The sequence below is a fragment of the Cuculus canorus genome, chromosome 11 (assembly GCF_017976375.1).
Source record: "Cuculus canorus isolate bCucCan1 chromosome 11, bCucCan1.pri, whole genome shotgun sequence".
NCBI classification, from domain to species: Eukaryota; Metazoa; Chordata; class Aves; order Cuculiformes; family Cuculidae; genus Cuculus; species Cuculus canorus.
The window spans coordinates 18,757,473-18,779,642 of record NC_071411.1 but is presented as its reverse complement, the minus strand read 5'-3'; the positions used below and the strand labels follow the sequence as shown (position 1 = coordinate 18,779,642).

The window sequence follows — 22,170 nt, the reverse complement described above, 5'->3', positions numbered from 1 at the left end:
CACAGACATCTGTGTTGTCTTTCTAGGACAAGAGCTCTTTTGAAGCAGCGTATCCACCTGAAACCAAAACCGTAATTGCGACGAATGATAGATAAATGACAAATTCATTCTAATCAAGCTGTTTTACTAACCTTAAAGAAAGCATGTTATCCATAAATGGATTCTTCTGATAAACATACTTTCTAGAGGGAAATTTGTGTTCTATTCATAAGAATATGTAAACTTGAAGACTTATTCATTTCCATAGTTGTTAGAAACTGAAGTACAAAAACACTTTTGAACAGATGCCCTGACTTTGACAATATCCACAAGTATTGATTAGGCGCTATTTTCTTCTCACTATCTTTTGAGTTAAGTAATCATAAAATTAGGGCTATTCTTTTTGTTTGCTGTCTCTTTCGCATGGCAAAAGCAAAAGCAGTTTAGAGAAGGCGAAAGAAGTTGAGAGACTCAGCAAAAAGAGAGAAAGGACACCACATAGGACACCTGGAACGCAAGTCTACAGCAAATGCATACTCCTGTGGAAAACTCGTCACTTGCACTCGATAAAGGACTAAACCTAAACCTCCTGTTTACTTTCCATATTCAGTTTCTCTTATCATTCAGTTCGAGCTAAACATAAATCTTTGTACACCCTTACAGAATTTAGATCTGCTCCTATAGCTCTTACGGTTCACAAAGCTATTTCTACTTCAATACATGTTATGAATGCAGGTAATTATAATTCATAAAATTCATTTTAATCCAATTTCAGCGTGCCTCATCTCATCAAGAAGGATAACATATGCACAAGGTATTGGACAAAAGCAACAAACTAACTTAAGAATGGAATCAGCTAAATTAAATTATAATGTACTACTGCTACAGATTCTCAAAGATAAAACATGAGCTTCATGAACAATACCAGGCCTATATGAATATTTGAATTACATTCTCATACTGGTATATTTTAAGCTATAGTGTGATTACAGTATTATATAAATATCATTAAAATATTTCAAAGACATCAAGAGAAATATTACTTTTAAATAGGAGCACATTTTCTTCATTTCTACACAATAAATGATACTATAAACAAAGAGGTTTATGAACAACAAAAACAAAAAAAGAAAAAAAGACCCAAACTCAAATGTTTTCCTACAGATTTATGCCTCGAGGGAATCTGTTTAGTGAGATTTTTCTACTGCCTAATAAAAGGCAAGACCCCGTAAAATCTTCACTTTGTGTCACCATCATTATCTCTCCTCCCCACTGCTGCCCATTTATATTTGACACATACTCAACCCCTCTGCCAAGTCTGCTTAAAACTGGGCAGGGAACTCTTTCAGTCTGAAGGTAAAGGATAACATTTCAACATTACCATGATACATACATGATAAATGCCTACTGCTGTTCACACAGAAAATCCTTATTACTTCTTTACTTGCAAATTTAATCCAAACTGATAACCTCACTGAGGAAAGGCGGCTGACTGAGGCAGTAACATCCTGACCCCACACATACAGCATATCCCTTTTATTTTGAATACATTATAAACACCCAACAAAGACAGTAACATGTCATAACGTCCTCCTTCTAATTATGATTTCATCAAACTTTAAAATATTACTCGTTATATAAATACAGCATCTGCTTCTACAAAGTCCTACTCAAAGCCAGTTTTATTAATTGTCCTCATTTGAACCAGTAAGCAGAACTTTAATTAATAAGGACTATTCACAGCAGGGCACAACAGTCAACTTAGCACTGCCTTTACTGTGCAATATTCTGTGTTTGCTTTATTCTGTTCTGTAAGATCACAGCAATAAGATAACAGAACATGATTTTGAGAATCAGATAGGAGTCTTTTCACACTGTGGACACGACCAGAGCAACAGCCCTCGGCTCTGACCTGAGGTTGGCTGGCAGAGGCAGTTTCCTTCAGGAACTGCTTTGTTAGCCAGGGCCTGCTGTATTCAGAGGAGCAACACACCGTAGAGAGGTTCAATTTAATTTGCAAGCATCTAACAAACCCCGTTACCACTCTGCTGCAAAGCCATATCATTGCCATAGGTGCAGCTCCTTCCTCCGCTTTGTGGAGGATCACTCTCTCAGCTCCTGGAGGGATGAAAAACCAGCAAACACTATCAAAGTTCAGGAATTCCAGTGCTTCAGGAAGAAATCAAACGAAGGCAACAATAACGTCTCTCTCTGCCATTGACAAGACTTCCACAGCCAGTAAAGGGTTACATCTCATCATTTTTTGCATGTGCAAGGATAGGCTACTTTTCAGCTCCCTGGTAATTCCGTCTACTTCAAATCACACCCCCTCATGTTTAAGGTCTCCATTTACTGCTTGAGCAATCATTTGACAACTTGTGAAGTGGGAGTTCTGATGAGATGGAAAACCTGTTGACCAAGGTAGAAGCCCAGAGCAGTGAGGAGCAAAAGAAGATTCAGAAGTTTTTAACACCTTCAAAATAAGTTTTGGGAATGACCCAGCCTTCTGTTAGCCCATTCAAGTACACTCACATTGCACAGGGAATGAAGAGAAAATGTGCTTCTGCACCAACTCCCAAGCCAGGAGTTTCAGCCTGGGTTTAGAACTTGCGCATCATGAACTTAAGGTAAATCAGATCACTTAGGATTGTGACTTAACATACAAATCAAGAAGCACACCAAATCACTGTGAACATTTCTATAAGGAAGGAAAAAAAAGGAGGGGGAAAAAAAGAGTCATTTCAGCTGAAGCTACAAAAAGCTTAACAGAAATTGCAAAATCGAACAGGGAAGTAAAACAAAAGCCAATCTTACTAAACTCCATGCTGTGTTTTGTTAAAACTGTAGGAGTGCTTTACCAAGGTAAGACTTCTGGTGTCCTCAGATGGCAAGTATGAACCTCAGTGTCTACCGGGGTTAGGAGGCGGGTCAGCCTTAGCCATCTCTGTACTTCTTGGCTTTGTTTGAACACCCATCATATAAGCCAAGGTCAAGGCACAATCACATCTCAACAGAAAAATAATACATAAAGGTGTGCAATCCCACAGCACAGCGTGGATCCGCAGCGACACGGCTTTCCTTTTCCCTGTGTATAGCCTCTAGAATCATGGAACTGTGTAGGTTGGGAAAGACATTTGGGATCAAATAAACATCTAATCTTGGTCATATCACGCTGCAGAGCCCCTGTCCTGTCTATACACCACCTCTTACTCATAAAAGCCAATTTGTATACAAAGTATGCATTATAGACACACACCCACACCCAAATCCTATGGCAACTCCAGCAATTCTGAGAACAGGGGCTGTTCTGTGCAGTCAGTTAAACAATTTGCAGCTTCATCCTGATCCTTCAGTGACTTCCTAAGCATGTCACCTCCCACTGACAAGAACACTGCGGCTGGGATCTCCAGGTCAGCACCTCGAAATTATCTTTTGGCACAACTCAGACCCAGCAGAACGTTGTCATAAAACGTTATTACAGTTTTTGTCCTGACAGGCAAAATTCATTTTCACAGCTCATTCACGTCTCAGGTGCAAGATCTTAATTATCCAAATCAACACAGGTTACTCATCATTTGTTTCTATGGGCCACAATTCAACAAACCACATAAGGGTGTACTTTCGGCATCTGGATAACTGGTTTCAAAGTATACAGTAGTTCCTGACCCAGGCCATCAACTTTCTGCGGGTTCAAGTGAAGGAAAAATACGCAGTTGTGATTTCAGTTTAAACTGCCCTCTTGGAATAAAGTCTGACCTCCGCACTTAGGCTTCTGTGAACAGAGGGTCAATTGCAGCTTTACTGCAAACAGCCCATATGGTATTTTTGTCTTTCTGCTGATCAGAAATATCACCCAGAAAACTGTGATTATCAATATGTTCTTATGCTGCAAAATGCTGTAATCTAAAGATGGTTTAAATACTTAGCAGAAGTAAAAGCAGCAGTTAAAACATTACCATGTGTAGTTACTCTTAGGCACTTAAAACATGACCTGACCTGCCAAAAATAGTTTTCTAATATTATTGACATTTGTTTAACCTATAACATTAATTCTTTGTAACTCAATAAATCTGAGTATCTTCCCCCTGTATCATCAAGAGACTGGCACTGACAGAGAAAGTCAATCTGCGGCCCACACACAAATAATAGCTTTCCATTACATTTGCCATTTCACCTGAATAATTCCTGATAATCATGAATAATGATGTTATTTGACATTCTAATGATATCATGCTGTGCAACTTCAATCCATCAGTCACTGTCAGGAAGGTCAAATATTTGTATTCCATTACATTATGCAGAGTTCATTAAACAGTTAAATGACATTATGCACCTTAATTATACTTCCAAATGAAACTAGCACATATCATTTTGATTCTAGAGTCTATGTGATGCATCTCCATTTAAAAGGAGGATCATGATTTCAAATATTCATTTGTGACAACGAAATATACCGAAACTTCAAACAGTAGTTTTCCAGCTCTGTCAAATCCTGAAGTAAAGATGAGTTTACCCAATACTCCTAAACACAATGTTCTTCACAGTCTAAGAAAGTTTAACATGTTTTCTACTGTGTTTCTACAGGTTTCTTAGTGATTCTAACAAGGGCTCAATTACAGAGCCGTAACTGATACAGGAACCTGATCACTGGTTAGAGCTATCTGCACCCGCGATGAGAATATAATACTCATGTAGGAAGACAGGCAGGAAAAAAGAAGAGAAATTTTGTCATCGGCAATATATTCTTCTTCTTGAAGGCAATGATTTGAAGTACATCTCAACACAACTCAAAACCTGATGTGGCGGATGAAAAGTAAAACAGAAAAGAAAACAGCATATTCAAGCATGGCATTAAAAGAGTGCTCTTTTATTAACACCTAATATTCAAAACCATTAAGCTCACCCCAGGTTATCAGTGTAAATATTTACTAAAAACTACTAATGGCAAGGAATCTAAAGGATTTGTCTTGCAGTGATACAGCTCCTTTCTTTTCCCTCCCATCAAAACCATTTTCCTTGACAAGAAAAACGAAAAACAAGGGCTCCTAAGACAGCCATTAAGTAGCCATCAGAAGCTACGTATTGATTTATGTAGACTTTTTAAGAAATCATGGCCTCTGTGATTATCCTGAGCATCTCCACTCAACCACATCTTCTAAATGAGACACAAGCAATAGGCAGAGAAATGGAACGATTAATACAAGGAAAAATATGCTTAAAATCCACAAGAAGTACGAGTGGGGACAAGACCTTTGTGAGATTAATGTAGTTTACCAGACTGAGAAGACTTAGTTAGAATGCAACTTGCCTCTTAGCTAGAAACTGCCTGCTCACTAAATGAGTCCAAGTTGTAATATTAATAGACAAAATTTCTATTCGCAGTTTCTCTTCATTTCATTATTTCATGTATGGGAAAAGAAGTAAATTCACTAGACTACAGCAGATGCTATGTGCATCCCTCAGTTCTTTATCTAGCTCGAACCACTGATGGGCGATGTGATTTTAAGCAATCAAAATCAACTCAGTCATATATGAAACTGGAGAAAAAGCAATCAAATACTACAGGAAAAAAGGATTTCCCCTCCTCCCCCCACAACTTGCCACAAGCTAAGTTTGATGATTTCATAGCTGGAAACCAGATCAGAAAGGTCAGTTCAAAAAGGCAATTAATGCTTGCTTATTCTTAAAAAAAAGATTGAATCATTAGTTTAGTAGAATTTCAAGTGTTCTGTTAAATACCACTGGAGTAAATAACAGGGTTTCCCTCTCAGATTTAGCTTAGCCTCGCTTATAGGGTGCATCTGTGTTTGTTAGCACCTCTAATTCACAGAACTATAGTCGAAACAGCAAAACAAATACAATTTGGGAGAATAAATTCAGTCATGTTAATTGGGTTAATAACTGCCATCGTATAAACCTCGAGAATCTAGAAAGTTTATTTAAGTTTAATTATCTTTCGTTCACCAAGCTATCTATCTTTGCTCTCCGGAGAACAAGGAAGAAATATTGCTTTCCTTCAGATTACCTGTTCTTTCACTGTTCTAAATCTCTCATCACTGCCAAAAGCTATTGGAGAGAACTGGGAAAGAAGCAATAACAGCTTTCCAGGGCTGGAGTTACTCCTTACTGCTTCTACAGCTTCAGTAAAAGGCATTTTCAAGTTATTGGAAACTACTTCATACGTCTATCATTTGCGGTACTTTTGTATTCTGAAGTGCATTGTCATCTGCAGAGTCAAACCCAATTAATTACTTTTCTACTTCCTTTTGTCAGTGCCAAACGCACCATCACATCCTCATTACCCAACGCAGCGCAGCGCTGAAGGCCAGCCCTTGGGCAGCCGCCTCCAACCCAGCAGATTGAAGGCAACGGAGTCTACCTATATCTCTAAAGAAACAGCACACCATGTCACATCCCAAGTATTCAGCGTGTCTAGCACAGCTAATTCCAAGGAGCATGACGAAAAGATGATGACTGCCTTTTTCTTTTCTATGGGATAGATATTTTAAACAATTTTCGATTGGATCAGCACAGAGGCTTTGGAGTTAAATTAAGCCTCAACAACATAAAAGAGAAAAACATTTTAAGGGTAACATTTTTACATCAAGAGGCACAAAACAACTAATATCGCAAGATGAAAAGTGCCTCTGAAATCCATCTTAAACTTTGCTAATTAGGCAAATTAAATTGCATTCCGTATATGCAGCACACTTATGCTTCCCTTTACTTAACAAACAAAATACAGACAATCCAGCAGTGACTAAAGGTAATGATATTTAATTACTCAGTATGAATGGCAGTTTTTTAAGGTTTATCACTGTGTTGCACATATTATGTGTTTATATTAAATCTAATTTTGGAAGTTTTCTGTTTCATTATTATACTGAACAAAGCAGGACTGTCATGAAATATAATTAGGAAGTCACAAAAGACCTTCTTAAACAGATATTCAGAGTTCTGCAGCTCTGACAGCAGAGGCTTTGCAGAACACAGCAGCTCAACTGACAACAAGCAAAAATTAGATTCAAGATTTGGAATAACATCAGGTTTATCCGAGTCTGCTGGCTTTCGTTGCACTCCAGAACCGCAGGACAAGGAATCCACGGGAACCTCCTCAGCCCTACAACAGCAGAACAGTCAAATGCCCACTGCCTCTCATAAGAAAAACCCAAACCAATATTATACCACCACATGGATTCTCTTCCTTTTTGTCCAGTATTCGTACTGGTATTTTCAGGTTTTAAATTAAGCAGTTTTAAATACATAGTTTTAAATCTCACAAGTTCCTAAATATCTGGATTCCAATGGAAAAACCTCAGTTTCCGTAGGCCAATATATCTTACTGTTAATCTATCTTCTGCCCTTCATTGTGATTAGAAACGGACAACTATCTGTGACTATCAACCAACTGGTACAGCATAAAGAATCACAGAATACACATCTTGTTTAAAGAACAGCAAACAAAACCACCCCCATCGTCTCAGCAGCGGCTTTGGAAGCTCTAAGCCACCCGACATACAGAATCATCGAACGGTTTGGGTTCGAAGGGACCTGAAAAGCCCAACCAGTTCCAGCTCCTGCCGTGGGCAGGGGCACCTCCCACTGGATCGGGTTGCTTAAAGCCTCATCCAACCTGGCCCTGAACACCTCCAGGGATGGGGCAGCCAATATATGGCTTCAAAAGACTCAGCCACCATTTTAAAACACCACATGAATTAAAAACACGACGAGATTAGGCAAGTCATTATTTTCCTCCTCAGATCTGCAGGGATAAGGCACATAGAAGGTCTCTATGACAACTGATACCCTCTCCTGACAAAACCACCACTTCGGGGAAAAGATTGTAAAATAAGTATGTATCCTTACACTGCACAGCAAATGGGCACAACAAACACCGGAGATCCACACAGTTGACAATTTTTTTTGCAAAGATTAAAAAGTTTCAAAAGGGAAGAGGAAGTAATGAGACAGAAGATAGCTATCGCTGCCGAATCCTCTGACAGATCAGATGACAGTCCTGATGCAACTTTCATTATTTAAAAAGACAAATAGAGCATCTCTCTGTGCCTTTTCCATTGTGACAAAACACAATCATCAAATCACATTATCTGCTTTACTGTGATATCTTGTCGGCAATCTAACCTGATCCCCTATGGACAACTCTTCAGCTGAGGCACAAAGTTAAATTTACTCAGGTAGCATCAATGTGACAGTTAAAGATCAAGGAAGATCTCACACAATACGCAAAGCTGGACAGCACAGTATTACCTTTTCCCTGACCCTCCACATCAAGTTTATGGAATATATAGGCACAACAGCAAACCAACCATTGAACAGAAGAGGCCTTCAGATAGCTGAAATGTTATTTTCTTCATTTCATTTAACAGTGGCACTCTTTGCATGCATCTCACATCAACATACTAATTATTACGTGTCCTGTTAATTAATTTAGGAGGATCAAACCCCATTACATTTCCAATTACATCCCACCTATAATTCTCCCAATGCTGACCTAAGGCAGCTACATAAGCATATTTTCATTTGCACACAAGACCCCCTAGTTTTAGCACTCAGTTTTACAGACCACCCTCTAATCTACACCTACTGTAACATATACAAATGAGCAGATAAATCCATGGGCTTCTATGAGACCAATGGACGTTGAAAAAAATAGAGCCATCAAAGAATCCACACTACACATCAGGGATAGAGTAAAACAAGCAACGCTGCTGCGAATGCTATATAAATGGATCAGATTTTTCTTGTTTAAGGATGAATAAAGCCTGACCTGGTCTCTCTCTAGAGGTCTGGATTAAGTATATCATTCACATACACAGAAAAAGATTCTCATCTTGACATCTTGTGCCCCCATAGTTTACAAAAGAGTCAAACTTACGTTTAAGAATAGTATATAAAGATGTAACAAATGTTATAAAAACAATCAGCAACGAGGGAGAACTCTACAGGCAGGTGAAGGAGCAAATACATATCTGCAGACAGTGCTACAGCCCCTCGCTCTCTATAGAGCACTCGTTATTTCCATGCACGGCATCTGCAGGGGTAACCTGAAACTGATACACTTCCTAACAAATGCAGTCTAATTTGTTCTCTCTGTGGTGCTCCGCTTTGAATAAGATCTGCATCAACTCTATTACTGTTAATGACTAGAACTGAACTAAAACTTTTCCTCTAACTTTTAACTGTGTACAAATCAATAAAACTAAGCAATAGATGACTAGTTGATCTGTGCAATCAAAAGCAAGCTAGATGTTATATGCATTAAGGAAGGCAGCTCTGTTCAGTTGAAAATTATCTCCCATTTTTCTCTTTTCTTTTCTTAAACTGAAGAGCATCAGTAGGGGAATTTTCAACTTTTATTGTACAACACGAACATCTGCTCCAGAGAGCTCACTCTGAGGGGTACTTATATGTTTGATCAGAAACAGTACAAGTCAGCAGGTTATAAGGAACAGCGAAAAGTAAAATATATTAGCAAGTGAATAGCCAACTATAGACACTCGTGCAACCTTAGAAACCCAGATATGGCATGAGTGATAAAGTACATCTGTATCAATGAATTACGCACTCCATTTCCTACTATAGCCTCATTTTACAACAAAGCCTCCATTGTCTGTTCTGCTCTTATCTAACTTTACACAAGACAGCTTATTAAAACATAATTTACCCAATTACCTTGCTCAGAGAAGGTGCTTGACCCTCAGTTGAAGCTCTGCAAACCAATTATAGGGCCATTTGGCATCACTGTCTTTGAAACGCTCATCTGTCAGTTCGAACTCTCAGAAGAAAGCATTCCCTAACCAAACAAAGGAACACAACGAAGCAGCTTTGGGCACACAGCAAAATGGGAGATGCCGTACATGCTGCCTTCCTGAGCAGGTAGCGGAGGACAGGACCACCACTGGGAATGAGTTAACTGGGCTACAGGGGCGGAGAGGTGGAAAAGGAGGAGGAAAGGACTTTGCCCTTCCTTTGAAGCAATGCCAGAAGGGGTGAAGCCCAGCAGAGTTGGAGCCTTGCACCTCAAAACTCTGTTACTTGCACAGGTATCCAGGAGTCTCATACTGCTTCAGAGTAAAGCAGTTGTGTTCAAAACATTCCTTTGATGACTGGAGTCTACTCAGACCTCTACGTCCACAGTCCCTGGGGGAATACAGTAGCTTGGATTTAGCCTCAAAGGATTGACATCCACACCAGGCTAGTTCTGCTCCCCACCTCACCAGTGAGGAGGCTGGAGCTGAACACAGAGCTGGGAAGGGACACAGCAGGGACACCTGACCTCAATTGATCAAAGATATTCCATAACATACAGCATCATGCTTTGCAGTATAAAGCTGGGGGAGAAGAAGGAAGGGGGGGAAGTCTGGAGTTACGGTGTTTGTCTTCCCAAGTAACCATTACAAATGACACAGTCCTGCTTACCTGCAGATGGCCAAACACCTGCCACTGGTAGGAAGTGGTGAATGAATTCCTTGTTTTGCTTTGCTTGCGCGTGCAGCTTTTGCTTTCACGATTGAACTGTCCTTATCCCAACCCACGAGTTCTCTTAGTTTTACCCTTACCATTCGCTCCCCATCTCTCCAGGGGGAGCAAGCAGCTGCATGGGGCTCAGTTGTCAACAAGGGTTAAACCCCAACAGAAGTCCTTTAAATATGAGGAGTACAAGATTATTATCTGTGAAATTATGGAATATCTACACCAAGAATATACGTTTCAACAGAAAAATACTGTGTATTAGGCTCTTCGCAGCAAAGAGAAAAGGTGACGATTTAACACTATATGACTAGATTTCCTCTTGCAGCAGAAAATTCATCCCAGATGCCTCTCAAAAACACATACTTGAAGAAAACACATAGTTGTATAACATTGAACAGCACAAAATATTCCAATATGCTAGAAACAATAAGCAATAAATGAAATTTCCAATTGACTTTCCAGCAAATCTATTTTCATTACAAATGGAGATTTTGCATGTATTGCATTACTTATGGTAATTGTGTGACATCTATTATGAATAACCATGTATTCCAATCATCTCTTTTAATTATATACTGCCACAAGAACAAGCCATGCAATACCTTGCCCAGACCTGGTTAACTGTGTGTGGGCTGCGTATCACATTCCGATGGCTGTACTGAGGGCAAAAGGTCCCAGACGCGCACAAACTGTAGCGGGAACGGCTTGTAACTGTCACCTCCTCCATTAGCCAGAAACTACTTAAACCAAAAGAATAAAAAACCCTGAATTTAAGTCCAGTTATGTACTGAGGGGGAAAAAGAACTCTTTTTATTCCTTCCTCTTACAAGGTGCACAATACTTACATTTTCCACAGTGGCAAAATTGCAATGACAGCCAAAACCTCCTCTGTACTTGTTATCTATTGTCCATTTATGGCAGTTGAGTTTGTTTGGGTTTACTGATGTGATAAAAAGTATAAAATTACAGGTTTGTTCAATAACTGCACCAATTACGAATTTGCTCTCTACTAGACCAGAAAATAACTGCTGGACTAAAAGTATTCATTATTATCTATGAACAGGACTTTACAGTTTCTTAAACACGAATGCCAATTATTGTGTTAAACCTCAAAGGAAACACTCTTTTTTACCTTTTCTGAATCCCACATCAGCTTCTCTGCCAATTGTCATAGCAAAAAGTTTGCTCCTTCTTAAGTTTTCCTTCCTTCTACATAGCTTTGTTCTTCTGCCTTTTAAACTTGACTTCTTCCAGCTCCTTAAGAGGAGGCTTTTCTCACTGAACATTTAGCCAGGTTTCTTGCTATGCTAAACTAAAAATGGGCAAATTCTTTTTTCCAGATATCTCTGTCACCCCAAAAACAAGAACCTCAAAGTAAATTCACTTGAGTCAGTTACTATAAAACTACAGCTGTAAGTCAATGTGAAAACGCTAACATGCTTTGCAAATTGTTAATGAGGGTAAACATAGCAAGTGGGAGGCTGTAACTAACCTAACACACGGTGAAATGATTACAAATATGAATGTAAACTTAATTAAATATTTTCAACTTTCAAAAACCAGGCTGCTTTCATATATAACAGGGTTCAACAATGATGTCATAAAAATAAAAACCACAACATTGTGAAGACAGTAGGCAACTCCTGTGAAATCTCACCTTCCACGGCAACACCACTCGGCTGATCTCAAATTTAGATGCTTTACATTTTTTAATGATGACCAGAACAGGATTTTGATGCTCTTCTTCACTTACGGGTACAGCATAAGCATGCAGAACAGGTACCACAATGATGGCACTCATGGACTAGGTCTCAAACTTCCTTCTGTGTGTCCCTGGAGCTTGAAAGGACAAGCATTTCAAGACATACAAACTGTACAGCGAGCGCACCTGGAATGCACAATGTACAGGCGTTCATGAGGGGTTTAAGTAATTCGTAAGTTACAAACAATGACGATGACAAACAGGTGAATAAAAGGGATTAGACGAAAATGGAAGCGGACTTTTTTACCTGGATTTTAGGATGTGTTAGCAATGCAGCCAAGAAACTTAATTTCACTGCTCCAACCTATTACGTCACAGCTTACAAGCCCATTTTTCAGAGATCTCATTACTCTCCATTCAGCTTGGTTTGAAGGTCAGTTGAACATATCGCACTTGGGAAGATGCACCAGGCTTCAACCTAGAAAGTACTGCCTCCCCAGATAAGGCCTTCAGACAGCCGTTTTAATACCTCTTCCAATATAAGCTGGGCTGCAATCTGAGAAATTCCCATTGCTACTACGCCAAATGGATGTAAACGAGTAATTCGCTTAGTAAATTACGTCATTTGCAAATCAGCAAAAAATACTTTTGATTTCACTACTGTCATTATTTCCTTCCTATTTAAAAATACTGGCACAAAGCATTCAAAATGGGATTTTCATCAACATAATTATATTAATGCAAATATAACAATGCAAACAGAATAGGTAAATCCTTACAGTGAAGTACCTTCCCTTTCAACAGCAAGCACCTTTCAAGCGAGACAAAATTTCAAGGAAGAGAAAGTGTTTTTATCAGACCAAATGCAGTGGAACTCCACCTCCACCCATACGACAGGCAGACAGACAAGCTTTAGTGCACAGAGCCCCGACTCCATTATCTTCAGAAACAGCTTTTCTCAATGCGAGTCAAACACCTTCCCTTTGTTTGTAGACTGCAAACAAAATGACTCCAGCCCTGAGATAATTAACTGGCCTCTCCACCACCACTGACTTCAAGTGGTTTACATACACAGAGCAGAGCAGTCATTCTCTGGGCTGTTTGAGGAGAATCCTTTTCCCAGAAGACAACCTGAGAACACAGTGGAGCTGAGCCACTGGGGCGCTGCTGCCTCTGCACAACACAGCTTCATTCAGCAAAAAAATATTAAGCACAGGAACCGTTTTTCTTACTCTCATTTGTGCAAGTAAGCATCACGGCGTTAATAAGTCCTACCTGAGGAATCAGAACTGCTCTTACAGAAAAAGAGTCAGGGAACTGAGGGGAAAAAAAATACAAAACAAAAGCCAAAACAACCAAACAAAAAAAAGCCCAAACAAACAACAATAATAAAAAATTCTCAAAGTCCTCCCAATAACCCCCTCAGGACTTCCCACTGATGCTCAACAGTCTCAGCGTGGTATCTCAAAAAGAATTTCTCATACTGACAATACATAACATAAGCCTGAATCTCTTCTGCATCCCCGCTGAAGAAATATACTCTGTACTTCCCCTACATTTTCTTACAAGATCCAGCATTTGCATCTGTTTTCCCCGTTCAGGAGGTCTTTTCTACCCCAGAAAGGGTACCTACCTCTTCCTCTTGCTAGTACTCCCTTCTACTAGACTTTCTGAGAAACTGATATAAGTAGTTCACTCCTTATTGTACCAAGCATCATCCTCAGTTTCCATGTGATTTCCTTGCTATCTCTGGGATCACCTCTAGGTCATAAAGTCTTTACCAACCTCCCTTATATTTTGCTCTTCGCTAAAGAGGTAAAAGGAGCATGACTGGTCCTTAACACTGTGCTGAAGCAAACGAGTAATAGTAATGCAACCAAAGTCTGTGTAAGGAGCACTAAAGAGCACTTTCTCACAGGGTTTGATACTATAATGTGTAGTTGTAACAGTGCAGTGTACATTACTGTAATATATAAATGCAAATTTATATATTCTGCAATATAACTGAATTTTATTCTCTAAATCTTAGTTTTATGGCAAATACAAACACTCGTTTATGCTAAACACCATAAAATTAATAATTATGAGGCATAAATACAGATATGATAAATGTGCACAGCACAAAGTAACTAAATCACAATAAACAGCAGCTCTGTAATTTTATGAAGAATTTAAATTCCATATACATGCTAAACACTGTGGTTTTCAACCAAACCTGCAAGAGAATCCTGCTGATCCTTCCAGAACTAGCATGCTACCTTCAGTGGAAATTCCGTTAGGAGTGTAACTAAGTGAAAAACTACTTTTAAAATACATTAACAGATAATACTAATCAAATTTCTGTCTAACTTTTAAAACAAGCAGCAATCATTTGTGACAACGCAGAATATGTTGATCTGGAATAATACAGGGATTCTGATAGCAGGTGAGTATGAAGTTCAGACAAATGGAAGAGCAAAGCAGATGTGGTTGTTCCAGCAGAGGACCCTGAATTGCACCCCACCCCTGCAACAGACCCACACCACTTACACTGCGCTTAGGATGTTAGCAAGTCTTTGAAGGAGCATCTGGTTCTACTAATGTTTTCTCTGCTCATTAATAAAAGGAACAATCTGCAGTAACTCACAGTACAGCACGCTGTCTCGGCAACAAATAACAGCCATTAACTTCACATAGTGATGAATCTGCCAGAAAACATCACATGTTTTGGGTTTTTATACATGGTCTATTCCTCACAATCAGAACATTTTCTGGTGGAAAACATTAGATCGCAATGGAAATAGCAATACCAAATAGTCCAGCAAAATGCAGTATAGAACATTTCAATGGCGTCTCTTTTCCCTCCGCTTTTTTTAATGGAGAAACCTTTTCATTATCAAACCTAGATGAAAAGTTACTGTGAAGTGTTTATTCTGATTTATTACAGACACATATGTGCGCGCTCACTGAAGGAGGCACGCTGTCCACCACAAATTTCTATGAAATTGGTTGGTCCTGATAACCCTCAGCTCATTGTTCCCAGCTGGAAAGCCTGTTCTTTTTAATAACCAATTCAATAAACTGTTGAAAAATGCTTTGTATAATATAGTACTGCCACAGATCTGATGTTTGTCTCTGTCATTACATATTGCAGTCAATCAATTTACAAATGTTGCTGTGTTCCTCTTGTGCTAGTTCTTCTTACGGCATCCCGAACACAAATCCAAAGATCAATACCGTGGCTGCTGAGAAAAATCGGATGTAAGAAATGAATAATTTTATTTATAATAAAAGTCCTAGTCTTCAAATAGATTCTACTAATGTTCAAATTCAATCTCCATGTTTAACACAAGATGAAAGTATCCTGCACAATGCCATGAGAAAGGCAGCGATAAGAAACCTGTTCATATTCATTGAAGATGCAAGCAAAGCCATATAAAGCTATGGTGCAGGGCTAGGAAAACATCAATGAAACGGTAGGTCATTCACAAAGTATTTGTTACCGTATTAAAGAGCAAAAAGTCCCTGTCAAAGAGTAGATGGATTTTCTTTAAGAAGCCATTACAGTTCTGCTCTGAACTACGGAAGCAACAAGGCTCTGAATGAAATTATTTCAGTAAGAAGACAAGCAGCAGCTTAGCTCCCGCTGGTTGCATGAGCCAATTCAGTTCCTCGTGCGACAGAAACAACACATTTGCTGACTATAGACATATCCCTGCACTATTCCAGCTGCTCAACAGCCGTCTCCTCTAACCCTACTACGTATTGTTGGAGGGAGCCCCAGATGACTTCTTTCACAATCGCTCTTTGTGCAGCAGCAGGGTAACAACTTAGAGGAAGCAGAGACTCAGCTTTTCATAGAAAACGGTACTGGTACCTCTACACAAATGCCAGCAAGCTCCCACAGTGAGCAGCCCGCCTCCTCCCTGCTCCCAAGCTAGCTGCTAAGAGCTGCTCTGTACACAGCATTCCCACACGGACTTCTTGGCTCCAGAACAATTCACAGGCTTTAGCAAAACAAGATCATACTATTTCTGTACAAAACAGAAAAGCAACATGAAAACACACTCCAAACCCCCATATCTCATGAACGAAGACTGCCCACAATACCTCATGCCTGGCTGCTCTGAAATAAGACAGACAAGTCAAAAGGCGCATGGATGCTCCATCTTCCCCTTTGAGCTAAAAGCAAGAGCTGAGTGAGTACATGCTCCTCATTTTGTCCTGGGTGTTGGTGACTTGATGTCTTCAGATAGACCATGGTCAGACACCTCTGGGCCTTAACCATTCCCTAGTCAGAGAAAGCAAAGGGACTGGCTGCCATGAAGCAAACGTACTAATCCTGCACACTGACCACGCGTAGCTCTCCTCCTCCCTTCAGTCGTGCCAACAGAGCGGAATGACTTTGCTGTGGCTGTCGAAGATGCACATCTTCTAGCTTACACAGTAAGATCCCAGTTCCTTCCTACTGAAGAATCTGCAATGATGACTTCTCCACTCAATGGGATCCTTCGACAAACAGGTTCCTGAGTCCGTGAACCAGCGTGATCCCACCACAGGCAGAAGTTTAAGGCTGGGGCAATTAGGCAGCTCTCTCCAGCAATAAGGGAACCCTCTCCTTGGATACTATGTTCTTACTATTTCTACTCTTGGTTACTGTTAGCACAGTTTGACTTTCAAGCCTCAAAAACTAATTCACAGGACTGGCAGTGGGACAAAAAGAAAATAAAACTTAGCTAAGTTTTCACTGAACAAGGACGCTTTGACATCGCTCAAACCTTGAACACTGAACTCCACAAGATGCTTTTGACTGCATTTTTTCCCAGAGTACAGCTTTATTTTAAAACTATTACAGCAAATTCACAACTCCAATCCTATGCTCAGTTTCAAGATGGAATTTCAACCTTACTAGTTAATTAAAGCCACCACCTGGAGAGAGCTGGCTTTCAAACTGATTTCCTTTGTCTCTCTAATTCACACACATTAATATTTTATTTTTCACTGAAAAAAAATAATGAAAAGAATGTCATAAGCGTGCCAAAGACAAGGCAGATAAAACTATTGCAATTAAACAAAGAAAATACACTTGTTACTGCCAGGTCTCGAGATGAATGCTGCATTATACAGACATTTTTAAAGGCTTACAACTGCAAATTGCTCTGTTTTACATACTGTATTTCTAGCCTTTGCATCAAGATCTTTTCTAATTTTTTCTTATTGTAATGAGAAAGGGTTGAGCTTTTTTACCTGAACATTTATGCAATGGAAAAACAAAACCTACATTATATATTACAACACATGAGCTATTAAAACAATGTGACACTATAAAATATGCTGCAATACTCATTATGGGATAACAAAGCTAAACCTGAGCAAATAAATGTATCTGCCAAACAGTCAGCAATAACTATACAACTGGAGTTTACAATCTTTAATTATTTAAGAAGGAAAGAAGCCTGTAATAATTTTTATAAGCTGCTTAAATTGTCATTACTAGGTGCTAACAAAACTTTTAAACAAGTATCTGTCATCTGAAATAACTCTTGTTTATTTTTAACAATAGATCCAATTGTTCACTTAAACAATTAACTTAAGAAAAAAAACCCATTAACTATTGCTTTTAAAACTTCCACACACAGTACATATAACATTGTATTAACTCACTGATCCAGACAACGCATATACCAGCAACTACTCAGGCATTTACAGGCTCTGCGTCCCACACTGACTGATGTGATACTGTCTTTAGACAGCTTTAACAACGTTAATAATGTTACCTCTATTACAAACCTGTAAATCACATTGATTTACATCAAATACTTCAGAAACTTGAAGTTGAGAAGAACTGTTCCTTTAATATATTAAATTATACTGCTGAGATAGTAACATCTTTAAAGTTTCAATAGAGTCTCTGCATCTTTGCCACGCATTTACCAGCAAACGATCTGACTTCTGGTACAAGCAGACACCATTCCAAGCAGGTGTGAAGAGAGGTTCTACACCGAACTATAATCTACAGAAGTGATGGGAGGAGAGGAAGGTTCCACATTTCAAAATAAACACATTTATGGGTTTAAAAAACTGTATTAGAGGTGACTAAATTTTAAATTATACACTAAATTAAGGAAGAAAAACCCATAAAACTACAGAGGAAGAAGCTTTGAAGAAACTCCAGACAATTTTCCCAAAACACATTCGGCCACTGCCTAACTGAATTCCTACTAAAATTTTACCATGGAACTCCACGGAGATGAAGTGATCAGTCTTAATTATTTCTGAAAAGTTCCACTTCCACTCGCTGAAATCAGCATAAGTCACACAGCAGCAGAGTTTTGGCTCAGCAATAACATGCCACGCTACAGAATACACCACGCAGGTACATTTAGCACCTGAATCAAGCTCCTACACAGTTTCTAAAATGAGAACTTTACCTACAACATGGGCCTTCGTTATTTCCTCAGGAAATGTGTGCACTATACAGATGGTTTATTTAATCCGTTCCTACCTAAATTAATCAAAGCAATCTGTCCCAAAAAAATGAGATTTTTCATACAGGATTCTGCTGCCGTTTGACAAATTGTGTACGCTTAGAGAAAAGTTAAAAATTCTCCATAAAGAAGTCACCACATCTGAAAATAAGTGACATTATTAAATGGAAGCAGGATGTGTGATTTAGCGTAATCAGCAGTTTAAACGGTATTTTTTCAGATCCGCTCTGCAACGCTTTTAGCGGCACCTGGCTGTTTGTACACCTTCCGTGGCAAAAAGGTCAATAGAAACTCACCTCTCAGGTCACAGTTGCTAAGCAACCACTTTCAGCAGCTCTGCTCTGCAGCATCGACCAAGCGCATCGCATTCCTCTGCCTGGCTTCATCATCAACCCGCCCTGCGTCCTACCTGGCCTGTGAAGCTCATCCTGCTTCTCCCAAGGGCGCAGGTACCTATCGCCGAGGCGCTGCCAGAAAGGATACGTCCTGGGACCACTGGCTTGCGGTTCACGAGAGCAAAAGAGAGCTCTGTCCTCAGGAAGACCACAGACGGCTTGATGAGGTGCTGCCCAAATCTCAGCATGATGGATGTCCAACTTGAGAGTCTGAAAGAGACAACAGTTCAGGTAATTATGGGACTGCCTCTGCGCAGCAGTCAGATGATAGCTGAACTGTTCAAGCAGCTCATGGAACGAATTGCCTCCCAGGCCCACCAAGGCATTGGATGTTCTCAAAAGCTTGGTTAAGGCTTTCCTAAAAGTATTGCTTCTTGGGAAAAGTGGTGCAAACAGCTTCTTTCCAAAGCAAATCGTTTACATATAATTTCTTAAATTCTTTTCTCATCATCTCGGCAGGGCTAAAACACTCTAGGCAGGGCATGTAATTTCTCCCTCCCCTTTCCATTTGTTTTGCACTCCATGCATCTGAGTCACATGTGCTGGAGAAGCACGAACACTGTTCCACACACCCTTCACCACGAAGCAAATCAATGCACACAGGACTCACGAAATAAAGAAACCACATTTTCTAAATCAATTCCTCCACTAAATACCTCAATTGAAGAAACACCGACAATTAAAGAAAGCATATTTAGTCATTTTCCATCCACACTTTCTAGTGTGAGCAACTGAAATGTGAAGACGATCAATAGTTGTGTGCAACGTTTTCTTCTACACAAAGAAAGCCAAAGATTTCCATTTTTATTCACTAAAATTCTCTCTCTTCCTGGTGAGGATAAAATTCCTTTTTAAATAACCAAGGCACAAACCTAACAGTGTCTGGTTTAGGTATTTAAGCCCTAGAGTATTTAAAGTATTTAATTCAATCAGAAATATCCAAGGTGCTGCAGGGTAAAATAGGAAGTAATGAAGAATTTCATTTGACACTATACTTCAGACACATCGAAAGCATCGCACCAACACTGCCCCGCTCTAACCAAGTGACTAATCAGAAAATTTGAATTAGTAAGTTGCTTCAGATGGGGAAAGAGTCTGGTAGAGTCACACAAGGTCTTTTACTGTAGCTCTTTTCTCACAAGCCTACTGTGTTTAGTAAGACCCAAACCTGTTTCATAATCAAAAGATTTATACTAATTTAAGGTCCCATTTCTTGCACCCGCTCCAACACAGAGTATATATAACAACCCCCACCAAGTACACACACTTTGGCAGTGTCTTTGAGAAGCGCTTCTTCTTTAGAAGGAAGTTCTGGCTTTTTCTGCCGATTCCACAAAAGTACTTCACTAAATTAAATTAATGCTAGCAGATGCATCTAGTCAGGCTTCACACCAGAGAATTATGTATAAAACTCAGTGTAACATACAGTAACCAGAAAGATGACTACGCATTCAAGCAATAAATGTTCTCTAAGAAGGCACCACGTCTTGTTTTATTTTTGAAAATCACAGATTAGATGAAAAGCTTGAATAGACCATGGAAGAGTAGATTTTAACCATCCCTGTTTCAAAGACCTGAAAAGACCTATAATTATTTTTTTTTTGTCCCATAAAACCAACAAAAGATTAAGTGCCTGCCAAGACATGCTCCTTATTGCATATCAAACCTGAAACTTGACAGGATATAAAAATCAAGTCCCTTATCTACTAGAGGAATAACTTACCAGAGGAAACCCTAGAATCTTGTGCTAACGTCTGAAAAAAAAAATCATTATTAGGGACTTCAAGTGATCATTCTCATTTCTCTCCAGCAGTCCATCAGCAGCGCCCGCGTGGGGGTTTCTCATTCAAATTGAAGCACTCAGGAATATTTTTACATGATATGATAAACAGTTCTCCTCTCAGTGAAGGAAATGTTGCTGATAAAGGAGTAAAACACATTGAATTACCAGTACAGTGATGAATCTCCAGTATCTGGAAAACCAAAGGTCCCGCCACACCAGCCACTGCAGCTAGAAATGCTAAGGACAGAAAGAAAAGCACTACTGAGCATTTCCTACTCTGTCTTCCAGGCTGCCGATAGCTAAAAGCACTGTCCAGAGACACGGAATAGACTTAAACACAGAATCAAGGCTTTAAAATAATAGATGCGGATTTTTAAACCCGATCCTTTGAAATTTGATTTAAGGAGGCAGAGAACCTGACTTTTTGGTAATCCCCAATCTGGCTGTTTCCTGCTATAAGAGAAAACAATAAACAACAGCAGCACAAAGTTGATAACAGTGGAAATAAGGCCTGAATCCCATGCTTCAACAACTGAGACTCCAGAGAAACTGGAAATGGATAACCTGGTGCTTTTCTGGTCTAATTATCCATCTAAAATTACTAGGGGGTCCCCTGGGTCTTGCCGGTCTGACGATAACTCTGAAACTCAGAGTTAAAAAGAACCAAATCCCAATCTGAAGCATACACTGCAAAATTCTTCAGGTTGCAGAATGGAACACATATTGGTTATTACAAGAACCAAGGTTAAATTTGTGTGAAGGGCTTCACATTCTGAGGTAAAAGTTTCACTAAGTCAAAACATCACTGCAGGCAGCAGATTTGGGACAGACAAGGACCATTTTGGGAGAGTTGATAAGCAATAAAACACATTTCCATTTGAACAAGCAATTCAATATGATGACCTTCTAGCTTAAAGATCTAAATATCCTAAACATTCTACTACACATCTAAATATTCCCCTATCCAACCTAATACCTACTATTCATGCAATAAAACTTTATTTCTCTCTCCTTCTTGAACTCTGAGGATTTGGAAGCTTCAGATCTAATAGACCATTAAACTGGCCTTAAGACCTCCATTTAACATCTGCACACAAGATACATTAAATTAATGGGAAACTCTGGGTGTTCAATATCTCAGAATAGGAAGAGCTTGTAGCACAAAGCAATGGATAGAATGTACCAGAAAGATGAAACGGAGCCCAAATCCCAAAACTGACATGTAGGTTTCCCTGGAGCGGAATGGAGCAGTGTAGGGACTGCTCCAGCCAGCAACCTGTGGCAGGCAGGGAAGCAGGAGAATTCCCTGGGCCAAAGAAGCTTATTTGCAACTAGAAACCAAAGCCATGA

General features: G+C 39.4%; 1 protein-coding gene across 7 annotated transcripts in view; it reads right to left on the bottom strand.

Moving 5' to 3' along the window:
- FHIT (fragile histidine triad diadenosine triphosphatase) overlaps positions 1–22,170 on the bottom strand; it is a 616,279-nt gene that overhangs the window by 410,919 nt on the left and 183,190 nt on the right. For all 7 annotated transcript variants that reach the window (XM_054076607.1, XM_054076605.1, XM_054076606.1 and 4 more), the window contains one exon: positions 19,126–19,247. In XM_054076607.1, the coding sequence (XP_053932582.1) occupies positions 19,126–19,225 (100 nt within the window). In that variant the 5' untranslated portion in view covers positions 19,226–19,247. The remainder of the gene's footprint in view (positions 1–19,125; positions 19,248–22,170) is intronic.